General features: G+C 42.1%; 1 protein-coding gene across 2 annotated transcripts in view; it reads left to right on the top strand.

Annotated features, from left to right (window-relative positions):
• The window catches only part of PPP2R2C (protein phosphatase 2 regulatory subunit Bgamma), a 126,879-nt gene extending 114,688 nt beyond the window's left edge, over nt 1–12,191 (top strand). For both annotated transcript variants that reach the window (XM_061583696.1, XM_061583697.1), the window contains 2 exons: nt 9,429–9,520; nt 11,757–12,191. In XM_061583696.1, coding sequence (XP_061439680.1) covers nt 9,429–9,520; nt 11,757–12,048 — 384 coding nt within the window. In that variant the 3' untranslated portion in view covers nt 12,049–12,191. The remainder of the gene's footprint in view (nt 1–9,428; nt 9,521–11,756) is intronic.
• Nucleotides 12,192–12,639: the final 448 nt, after the last annotated feature.

The raw sequence follows: 12,639 nt of genomic DNA, 5'->3' as shown, positions 1-12,639 counted from the left end.
TCCTTTTAGATCGCCTGGAGAGTTTGGGATTGGGAGGCACGGTTTTACGGTGGTTCCAGTCCTTTCTCTCTGATAGGCGCCAACAGGTAGCATTGGGTGATGAGGTTTCAGACCCTTGGCCTCTCAATTGTGGTGTGCCACAGGGTTCTATCCTCTCTCCCATGCTATTTAACATCTATGTAAAGCCGCTGGGAGAGATCATCAGGAGATTTGGGCTGCAGTGTCACCAATATGTGGATGACACTCAGCTCTATCTCTCATTTAAATCTTCACTGGAGAAGGCTGTGGAGACCATGTCCAAGTGCCTGGAATCCGTGAGTGGATGGATGGGCAGGAACAGGTTGAAGTTGAACCCTGATAAGACCGAAGTACTACTTGTGGGAGACAAGGGAGGGTTAGGAGATGTTGACCTGGTGTTTGGTGGGGTGAAGTTGCCCCTACAGGACCAGGTCCGCAGCCTCGGGGTTGTTCTTGATTCCAAGCTGTCCATGGAGGCTCAGATTTCGGCTGTGAGCCGGGCAGCTTGGTATCAATTACACCTTATATGTAGGCTGCAACCCTACCTCCCTGTTCAACAGCTCCCGCTCGTGGTGCATGCCCTGGTCACCTCTCGATTGGACTACTGTAATGCGCTCTACGTGGGGGTTACCCTTGAAAACGACCTGGAAATTACAACTTATACAGAATGCAGCGGCGCGCTTACTTACCAACAGCCGCCGACGGGACCACATCATGCCAGTATTATTTGACCTACACTGGCTGCCGGTTGTTTTCTGGGCCCGATTCAAGGTGTTGGTTTTAACCTTTAAAACCCTGTACGGTTTCGGCCCAGCTTACCTGAAAGAGCGCCTCCACCGCCACCAATTATGCCGCCCAACTAGATCAGCCACACAAGGCCTTCTCTCAATCCCTCCAACCAAAACAGCTAGGTTGGTGGGTACTAGGGAGAGAGCCTTTTCTGTGGTGGCCCCCACTCTCTGGAACTCCCTCCCATGTGATCTTCGACATGCCCCTTCCCTAGATGTATTCCGCAAGGCCCTAAAGACGTGGCTATTCCAACAAGCCTTCGAGGTCCTTGGGATGGGTAAATCGTCATGAGTCTGTCATCTATCGTATGTTGTTAATATAATTGCTTTTATATGTATTGATGACTGTCCAGTATTTTGTTATTAATGTGATTACATCTGTTATTATTGTATTTTATCTCTTTTAATGTACGTCGCCTAGAGTGGCTAATTGCCAGATAGGCGACAAACAAATTAAATATTATTATTATTATTATTATCAATATAGTGTTCTCAAATTGAATGCAGCTATTTACAAGTATCAACCCATTCAAAAAATCATTTAATAAGACCCTCTGATTCTCTCCAAATAAAGAAAATATACCACCACTATACCACAATCTGAAAAACAAAAAGATGTATGTTACCATTTGCTACCTCGGGGGGGCATAGAACACCTCACAGCTACCCCCTTTCTTTGCCAATAGAAACAATTATTGAAAGGAAAATAATTTTTACAAAGGGCTACTTCCACCAAAGAAACAATAAAATGAGTAGATGGAATTTTGTTACTGCATCTATGCCATACATTCCCTCAGAGTTTGGAAGATTACTTTGAAAAAGGAATAAATTGTCATTACTGTTACATAGCCCCCCCAAAAGGAATAAATTGCAATTACAATTACAATTGATCTGAAAGGAATTGATTACTTTACTGTTACTCAAAAGTAATCACTACAATTACAGTTAAGTTACTTAAAAAAAACTAGAGTGCCTACAAGGTGCCGGCCTTGGCTTCTGCACACCTAGGTAGGCTAAAACAACATTAAAAATAAACACACACATACACATAGGTAGGAGAATCATTCTTTTTATCCTTAAGATAGCAGATAGCAATACTAGTCTCTTCGCTGGTAAGGGAAGTGGGAAGGGAGGCAGAGGCCACAGCTCAGATCTTTGCATGTCAAACCAAGTGCAACCTTCCCACACACACACATTCTCAGCCAGCAAGCATAATCTCTTACTCAACCACCTCCCAGACCTTGCCCTGCAACCAACTGCACACCCATGCAAGCAAACGTTTTCCCCTGAGGTGCAAAAATGTTAAAACTCTGCAAATGCAGCAAAGTAGCCAGGAAGGGCAGTGGAGGACACTTTGTGCACCAAGTGCATACACATGTCATCATGTCTTATCTCCACAGTTGTTTAACCTCCGTTCTGCTGCCGCCTCCTTCTCCTTCATCCATGTCCTTGCCTTCCGGCTCATTTATCCCTCCACTCCATTCTTCTTCGCCACTGTCCTTTTTTAAAAAACAATTGTTTTCTCCACTCCACCCCGTCACACTTTCTGTCTTCTCCCTTGTCACCTCCTAAACACCCATGGAATACAAGGGAAGAATGACGCTGCACAGAAGCCCGGTATGAGGTACATGATTTTCTTCCATGAATGAGAGGAGTAGAAGATTTTGCCTGCTGACCTCCCCAGTAACGCCCAATAGCAATACTGGAACGTTACAATTAGTCTGCAAAAGTAATAAAATTGCTCCTTGTTCTATTACAATCAAAATGTAAAGAAATTACCCAGTCATTCCTCAAAAATGTAGTAAATTACAAGTAATTCATTTTTTATAACTAATTATTTCCAAGCTCTGCATTCTCTATAGTACGTAGAGCCAAATTAGGCGGGCTGCTAAGTGTTGCAAAAACTCTTGCTAGTTCGTGTACCTGGTGGGACTGCCAATGTACCCAACAAGACGAGAGGCGAGTTGGTCAGAAGTTCAAAAGCTTTATTATACCTTGCAAAGCAGAGGCACTGACCCACATGCATGTGTGCCAAAAGTGAGCTGCCTGCTTACGTCAGGGCAGGCTTGTATTTATACCTTATCAGAACTAAAACACGTGGTCAGTGGAAAAGTACAGAACTCCTAACAGTTTTGCCCCAAACAAAGCAGTCAACGCCCTTTGGAAATCAGCCAGCAACATCTGCCCCAAACCAGAAAAACAGGAAATACCCATTCCCCCTCCTTGGGCCCAAGACACAAGTCAAGGTTAAGCAACAACAAGCAACTTTCAGTTCCCTTTCTGTTATCATAACATTCTGATAACACCTTGAGGGGACATTCTGAGGGGGTCTTTTAATTTTCTTAACACTAGTATATAGCGATCTTACATCCAATGTCACCTTTATGTCATTTCCCCCCACACATTTACAACTGAGTTTCAAAATAAAATCTGAAGAATTCCTCATGTATGATGCCATATGTGGAATAAATGACTTTAAAAACAGTCAACATGTTGAGAGAAGGGTTCTAATATTGAATCATTACTGAAGACATACGATGACCTGGTGATGGACAAGTCTCCTTGTGGACCTTTGGCAGGATATTAAAAAGGGGAGTCCAAAGACGAAAAGTTGCCAAAACTGCTATTTAAACTAGTTATTTTAGAAGTATTCTGAGCTATTGAAAAGGAAAGTTAATTAATTAATTAATTAAATTATTTGATTTATGTCCCGCCCTTCCTCCCAGCAGGAGCCCATATTTTGCAATTTCTCTATCACTCCCATGCAACAAGCGAGTGAGTAATCTAGAACATGGGTAGGAGTTGTTATAAATATGTATGTTATTAAACTCTAATCTGTATCCAGCACTGTTCTTTAGTACTAAGCCTATTATTGCTCCTATTTTAAAGCAACCAAAGCAAGCCTGTGATGTCCTTCAGCTCCCAGAGATGCTAATTTACTCCAATCTGTTAACCCATGCCTAGAAACATGACATTTGGATTTGAAATCTGTAGAAGCCTTTTGGGAATGATACAAGCAGTGGGGACTGAGAGTAGCTGTTGCCAGCATTTGGGACTTATGTGGGATAAATTGGCAGGTGAGAGATAAGGACCAGCAAACTATGTTGGAAACTGGGGAAGCTGCACTTCATACTATCAATTTCCCTAGCCATTTAAGCTGCAATCCTATACCCACGTTTCTGGGAGGAAGCCCTATGAATTTAAACGGGACTTCATTCTGAGTATACAGTTGTGTCATTACATTGAAACTGAACGCAGGCCCCTTCTAATTTTAGCAGGGATAACAAGAATAGCAAGCTAGATAATTGAGCTTACTACAGAAGTCTCTTTCAGAGAAACTATTGCCACATTTCAAATAAATTAGATATAGCTTTGAAAAAAGAAATAAATCTGGAATACAGCTTCTTTGTATCCTGTACAGGTTTAAGATTATGCCATTATGCTAATGTAGGAAGTAGCCTTCCTCTCCCACAAGAGAAACTGCTTCCCTAGTTAGGGATGGGGAACCTGTGGCCCTTCAGTTGTTGTCAGACTCCATCTCTCATCAGCCTCAGCAAACATGGCCAGTGGTCATGATGACACTTGTAATTCAGCAACATCTTGAGGGCCAAAGGCCTGACATCTGCTTTCATTGCCTGATGCAGAAAGTTGTGGAAGAAGGTGGCTACCTTCCAATCTGCTGTGGTTACATTTCTCTCTGCTGGGGTGGGCCGAATTAAAAATGTGTCCTTTTCCCAGGAATAGTTGAAAGCTGGTGCAAAGATTAAAACATTAATTTTGGTCTGGTATGTTCTGTGAACCTTCTGCGAATCTTGAAAATGTGCCCTCATTGCTTTTAAAGGAAATTAATTGTAAACAATGAAGAGATACGTTGGCTTGGAAGTATAACTAGGAACTTTACAAAGCAAATTACGTATGTTGTAAATGGCAGGTGGCGGGGAAGCTAGCCATTTGCTGCTAGCGACATTGTTTAAAAACAGAAAAGCTTGTGTTGTATGTGTGGAATGTCAAGTCCAGAACTAAACCTAGAACTAAGGTCATAATCCAGCAAATCTCTAAAGTGCCTGGGAGTAAGAACCACTGAACTCAATGGGCCCTACTTCAAAGTATATTACATTTATAGGATTACATTGTTAAGGAGTTAAGCAAGTACATAACTTTCCCATTTAATTCAGTGAGATTGAAAAGTGTTTTATTTTGGTTCAGTTGTGGCAGATCATTGTAGGCAAGGGATAGTTGTTTTGGTGTTCAGCAATTTATTTATGTACAAGTTGAACAAATTCTCTTATGTATTATTATTATTATTTATTACCCGCCCTTCACCCATTAAAACACATAATTAAAACAGTTAAAACAACCTAAACAGAAAATAGGGTGGGTCCTAAAAATATACATCTCAAGTGTTGAAGGCCAGGGTAAAGAGGTATGTCTTCAGAAGTTGTACAATGAAGTTGCTAGTCACACCTCGGTGGGGAAGGAGTTCCACAGCTTCAGAACTGCGACCCTCGGGCCCGAAGAGTAGTGGCAGCATTATAGCCCTGTTCAGGCTGTTTGAGCAGTGGCGAGTCTCAGAAGAGTGAGAAAGGGAAAGGGGGAGCTTTTCCCCCCTTCCCTCCCTCCCAAGACCTTCCCCTGTCATGCAAAAAGGTAGCCCGTGATGTGAAAGACCTCTGCCCGAGACCCTGGAGAACTGTTGCTGCCATTCCGAATAAACATTACTGGACAAATAATCTGACCTGATATAATGTTCCTATAATATTAGAGAACTCAGGGTTGGGGCTACTGAGCATGGTCAGTAATCATGCATTCATAGTTTTCTTTGTAGAGAACTACCAATTCCATGATCACATTCCTTGCCACCCTGGGCTCCCTTTGGGAGGAATGGTGGGATAAAAATGTAATAATAAATAAATAATAAAATCAAATAAATAAAATTTCTGATCATGCTTGGTTGCCTCATTTCAGGTTAACTGGTCTGTCAGTAGTGAGTGGTTGTTTGCACCACTGTCTTGGTCCATTTTGTAAAAGATGAGAGATTTTTTTTATTGTGAAGGGGAGACTAGAAGGAGGTGAGAGGAGCCTACAAAAGCCATCTTTTTTATTTTTTTCCTGGTGAATACTCTCAAACCACAAAAGTTGTAAAGATACGCTACTTTGTTTTAATGATTCTTGTTCTATTATCTGCTATTAAAGTTTTAGGGTGTTTAGGTCTTTATACTGTATTTTATTTGTATGCTCGATGTACATTGCCCTGAACTCTTTTCCAACGAAGGGCTGCCACGTGTGTTATGGAGTGTCCAGAATGTCTAGAGTGTGGGGAAACGGCAAAAGGGAAAGAGAGAAAAGGAACACATAGAATCATAGAATCATAGAGTTGGAAGGGGCCTTGTAGGCCATCAAGTCCAACTCCCTGCTCACAGCAGGAAATCCACAGCTAGAGCATCTCCAGCAGATAGCTGTCCAGCCTCTGCTTGAAGACATCCAGCGAAGGGGATCCCACCACCTCCCTAGGCAGTCGGTTCCATTGCTGAACTGCCCTTACTGTCAAGAAGTTCCTTCTAATGTCCAATCTGAATCTACGCTCCTGCAACTTAAAACCATTAGACCTAATCCTACCCTCTGGGGCAGCAGTGAACAAATCTGTACCCTCCTCTATGTGACAGCCCTTCAGGTACTTAAAGAGTGTAATCATGTCGCCCCTCAGCCTTCTCTTCATCAGACTGAACATGCCAAGTTCCTTCAACCTTTCCTCATAAGACTTGTTCTCCATACCGGCTATCATCCTCGTCGCCCTCTTCTGAACCCGCTCTAACTTGTCTATATCTTTCTTAAAATGAGGCGCCCAGAACTGAACGCAGTATTCCAGATGAGGCCTGACTAATGCAGAATATAGTGGGACTATTACTTCCCTCGACCTGGAAACTATAGCTCTGTTTATGCATCCCAAAACCGCGTTTGCCTTTTTTGCCGCAGCATCACACTGCTGGGTCATGTTCAACTTGCGATCCACTACAATTCCAAGGTCCTTCTCACACGCACTACTGCTAAGCCGGGTATTTCCCATCCTGTACCCGTGCATTTTGTTTTTGTGGCCTAAATGCAGAATCCTGCATTTGTCTTTATTGAATGTCATTTTATTAATTTCAGCCCAATTTCCTAGTCTATCCAGGTCCCTTTGGATTTTATTCCTGTCTTCCATTGTGTTAGCTATCCCTCCCAGTTTCGTATCATCCGCAAACTTCATAAGGCTTCCCTCCACCCCATCATCTAAGTCATAGATAAAAATGTTGAACAGTATCGGCCCCAAGACAGAACCCTGTAGCACTCCACTCGAAACCTCCTTCCAGTCTGAAGCAGAGCCACCGACGACCACTCTTTGAGTACGGTTTTCCAACCAATTGTGAATCCACCTGACAGTATTTCCATCTAGTCCGCATTTGACCAGTTTGCTAATCAAAAGGTTGTGGGGGACTTTGTCAAACGCTTTGCTGAAGTCTAGATAGATGACATCTACAGCATTTCCACCATCTACTAACATAGTGACCCGATCAAAAAAAGAGATGAGATTAGTTTGACAGGATTTTTTCTTGACAAACCCATGCTGGCTCCTTCTAATCACAGTATTGTCATCTAGATAGTTGCCAATGGACTCTTTTATTATCTGTTCTAATATCTTTCCCGGTATTGAAGTCAGACTGACTGGCCTGTAATTCCCCGGATCTTCTTTTTTACCCTTTTTAAAGAGCGGGACAACGTTTGCCCGTCTCCAATCCTTCGGCACCTCTCCCGTTCTCCAGGATTTCTCAAAGATAATGGCAAGAGGTTCCGAGAGTACATCAGCAAGTTCCTTCAATACTCTGGGATGCAGTTCATCAGGCCCTGGAGATTTGAACTCATTTAGGTTAACTAGGTATTTCCTGACTATCTCCTTATCAATCTCGAACTGCAATCCTGACCACTTCCTGAGATTGCTACCGATGCAAGGTTGCACACTGTTCCCTTTTTGGGAGAAAACGGAGGCAAAATAGGCATTGAGCAGTTCCGCCTTTTCCTTGTTATCTGTCAACATTTTGCCATCCTCATTGAGCAGCAGTCCCACCGTTTCCTTGGTCTTTCTCTTGCTTCGAACATATCTGAAAAACCCCTTTTTGTTGTTCCTCGCTTCCCTCGCCAGCCTCAGCTCATTCTGGGTTTTAGCTTTCCTTACGCTATTCCTGCAAGCCCGAGCCGCTCGTCGGTACTCTTCCTTGGTGATGCGTCCTTCCTTCCATTCTTTATACATGCTCTTTTTTACTTACAAGAGGCAATTAAAATGTGTCTTTTACAGGCATAGTCCAACTGCTGGATAGCTATAAAAACAGCATGGTTTGTCCTGAAATCCACACTTTCCTCATCTGTACTTTCCAAAACAATACAGAAACTGAAACACAGCCACTGGTAGAAATTTGCACTTCTCCAAATGTTGCAATGCAGTTCTCTGGCGAAGAAATGTGTCTAAGATGCCTATACTAGGGTAAAATAGGTATATAAATGTTAGTGCATATTAGTAAAAATAACTGATAAAATGCATCATATTAGAGAAAATTGCTCTGCAAAAATGTGTATTAGGCAAAATTGCATACAATTTCCAGTAAAATGCTGATGAATTCTCATGAGGACTTTTTTTTTTATTGCCAGCAGATATGGAAATGTGGAGAACTGAGCTTAAGTTTGGAAAAATGAGAACTGAAATGGACAGATTCGCCCATTCCTACTTCAGGCTTGTGGAATCTTGGTTTCTGACTAGATTCCCAAGATTCAGACCAGCCAGAGCCTGGTGCAAAAGACAAATACTTAGAATTAAATAATTCTGATTCCAGGAATAGGTTTTGAGTACCAGAACTCACAGTCCTTCCATACAAAAACACACTATTGGTGTGTTCCCCCCCTTCATTTCAACAGTGTTATGTTATTGTTATAGTTAAACAGTTGGGAATAAGAAATCCTTGCTGATCTACTCCAAATCATACAAAGATCTACCAGTTGGTCCCAATCTACCTTCTGCCCACCCTGGTATAAATTAGTTTTGTTACTGTAACAGTCTACAAAATCTGTAAACACTTATCCTGGAGGATTTCTGTCATGCTTAATTGGTGGTGCTTAATTAGAATTAAGATAAATTGCCATACCTAAAACTTTGTCTACAAGGAAACATTGTTGATCCTGTCAGACAATTTCCAAACAGGAAAAACAGGAAGATATGTTTATGTCTAACTCTCAATAATATGAAATGGCATAAATTGGGAAAGGTGAATAAAGTGTTGTTTTGCAGTTGTCCTTGATATTCATATCTTAGTTGCTCTCAGCTCAGAAGACCAAAGTTGAATGAAAGCATATGTAATTTCTGACGGTGGGGCCAAAGTACATCGCATGTCACACATTTAGAGCTCTAACATGATCCATCAAAAAGGTTACTTCCAAAAAGATTTTATCTTCTCTTTATTTTATTAATACTTATTTACAGGCAATGTTAAAAAATTGAGGTGAGCAGGTACCTCCACCAAGAACTGTTGGCTTTGATGTTGTATGAAGGCAAATGGGGGGGGAAAGTAATAACAAAGCTGACGTTTGCTCACAAAACAGGTCCATGACTACCTTAGAAGCAAACTATGTTCCCTTTATGAAAATGACTGCATCTTTGACAAGTTTGAATGTGCATGGAATGGATCTGACAGGTAATAGAGCTATCCAACTATCATTCTTAATTTAGCAGGGAGACAATCATATCAACCTTATAAAGCATTCTGGCATATTAGTATCAAACAGTTATCTCACAAAGTTATTATTGATATGCATGTCCACTCCCTCAGCTGCTATTCCAAACACTATTCCAATCTGGGGGACAAAAAATATGCTTATCTTTATCCAGTTCTGCTTTCCACACACTGACAGATGGTGTGCCATAGGCAAACAAATCCACCTCCTAAGAAATCCTATTCAGCTACTGCAAATGAGGATTTTTTTTAAAAAGCAGTAGACTGTGACTCCCTGTTTTGGTCTTAGCAACATGCCCAGTTTCCTCACATGTTCCACAGTAATCCTTATTAAAAAAAACAGGCCAGTGTTTATGATGAATGGGGATGAGGGGGTTGAGAGATAAAGGCTTACCTAACGCCATTTAGCAAGCTTGTGGCTGAGGCAATATTTCAGTCAGGGATGTCCCAGCTCTGACTCTCAGGGCCAAACCAGAAGATACATGAAATGCATTTTATGAATCTGTTTGTGTTAATTTAAGTAGCAGTGCAAGGGAAGAGAGAATCAAGATCAGGACCCCAATGTATGAGGAGAGGAGTTTAAACTCCCCCCTCACACCTCTGCTACTACTGTCCTAATGAAAATTCATTCCCCAACATACACCACTATTAGCCCTAGAGGAAAGTTTCCATTGGTGCCACACCAATGGAAACTTTCATTTTATGTTTGATAGCTTGTAGTTTGGTGGGGCTGGTGGGAGTGTTTTTTTTAAATTCATCTGGTGGATGCCATTTTGTAATATGAACCTTCCTGGATATTGAGACCTATAGGACAGGTCCTTCCAGCATCAGAGATGTGTTTGGTGAGAGAAAGATTTCAGTGACTGCACTCAGACTCTGGAATTTCCTCCCTAAGGAAGCCCATCTTGAATGGCTTTCCGCTGGCATATGAAGGTGTTCCTATTTAGAACAGCCTTTGGCCTGTCAGGCCGACTACTTTTTCCTGCTACTGATTGGTGGTTTTAGTTTAGTTGGCTGCACCTTTTATAGCTGTTTGATACATTTGTTTTCATTGCAGTTTGATCGTATTGTAATTTTATGTTTTAAAGCTGCCTGGACACTTAGTGCACAAAGGTTGAAATAGAAATTTAAATAATACATAATATTGTAATTATGATCAAATCACCTTGCCATGGTTGGTATACTTCCTGATGAAGTTTGAATGTCCTCTGCTTGAAACCACTGCCAGTCAGTGTGGGCAACACTGAGGTGGTTTCTACAAGTGAGAGGTACAATAAAAACATGCAGTTCATCCTACTTCTCTGATTGTTAGAGGCTAATGGAAGGGCCAGTTCAGAGTGCCAGTCAGGTGTGCCCTCCTCCAGGACACTGTATTCTCAGCTTCCAAAATGCCACACCTGCAGGAACCAGTGTACATGCAAGGCCCCTGCCCCATCAAAGACTTTTTTTTAAAAAAAGGTTGTATTCAACTAAGTCCAACTCAGAATAGACCCATTGTAATTAATGAATCTAAATTGGCCGTGTCTATTAACTTCAATGGATCTACTCTGAGTAGGACTTAGTTGAATTTCAGAAATAAAGGCTGTTCTGATGACTGTACAACAGTAAGTCCTCGATAACACAAGAGGAACCAATCAAGTGCTCTATTGACACAATAGTTAATGCCTGTTGGAAAGGCTTCTCCAAATGAACTGGAATGTGAAGAGGGATGTTTCTTGCTTTAAGACAGGAGTGGGGAACCTCAGGCCTGGGGGCCAAATGCGATCCTCCAAGAGTCTCTCTTTGGCCTCTGGGCCTCTCTCCTAGCCACACATCTCCCCAGTCACACCCCCTACTGGCCCTGCTTTGCACTCTCCTTAAGTGTTTCTGCCTGGTTGGAATGTGCCCTTAGAACTCTGAGAATGCCTCTTCCTGTCTGCATCCGTGTTCATCGCTTCATCCACTTTTGCCTCTGGCCTTCCTCATGCCTGGCAAATTGCCCCTGTAAGGATGCCCACAAAGGAATGTGGCTGAAGAAGGTCCCCCACCCCAGCTTTAAGAGATGTTCGGAAAGCCTGAAATACCTTGCTCTTTCCAGGCGGAAAAAAGTAGAGCTGAGCTGTGAAGCAGAGCATTTCAATGGCATACGTACAGGGGAATGTCCCAGTGGTTTGTGCACTTTATTTACAACCTATGTTCTATTTTTCTTCCTCTGTAGTGTCATTATGACAGGGGCATATAACAACTTCTTTCGAATGTTTGACCGGAACACTAAGCGTGATGTTACTTTAGAGGCCTCCCGAGAGAGTAGCAAGCCACGAGCAATTCTAAAACCTCGCAGAGTGTGCATTGGAGGCAAGAGAAGGAAAGATGACATTAGTGTTGACAGTTTGGACTTTACTAAGAAGATCCTGCACACAGCATGGCACCCAACAGAGAATATCATTGCTATTGCAGCTACAAACAATCTGTACATATTTCAAGACAAAATGAACTCTGAAATGCACTAGGCAAGGTGGCTGCTTGAGATGCGATATTAGCCCCTTTACTTGGAAGTAAACGCCACTGAATTCAATGTCTTACTCCCCAATACGTGTCTGTAGAATCAAGGTATGTTGGGGATGGCTTTACCTTTTTAACTACCCCACCACCCATGCCCTTGACAACCACCAAATGTTTTAATTTACTGCAACTGCTGAAAATATGTTTTAAAATAAATTCTGTTAAGGAGAAGGTGCCACATGTTATTTTATCTTGTTTCCAAAAGACTGTTCTCACAGTGAAGATAGGGAGAAAAGTATGATGCTGGGCTGACAGGCCACACTGAGCAATCAAATCAATATGCAGGAGGTGCCTCTTGGTTCTGACAAGAGTTACAATCAGCTGAGACTTTTGTCCAGTCTTTTCTGGGATGCCTTGTCCTCCAAGTAAGGACTCCAGCATAAGAGTAAGGGACAGGAGCAGATGTGATTGGCTTAGCAGATATCCAGTCCAAATGTCTGGGGGAAAGAGAATGTACTAGAGGAATATGTCATTACTGCTGCTCCTTAGGGTAAGAATCAGACATATACATAGTTCCGTGTCCACAAATCCCTCAAGGA

Source organism: Rhineura floridana, chromosome 9 (assembly GCF_030035675.1).
Source record: "Rhineura floridana isolate rRhiFlo1 chromosome 9, rRhiFlo1.hap2, whole genome shotgun sequence".
Taxonomy (NCBI): Eukaryota; Metazoa; Chordata; class Lepidosauria; order Squamata; family Rhineuridae; genus Rhineura; species Rhineura floridana.
The sequence above is the reverse complement of the archived record's forward strand: the minus strand, read 5'-3'. Positions and strand labels throughout refer to the sequence as shown.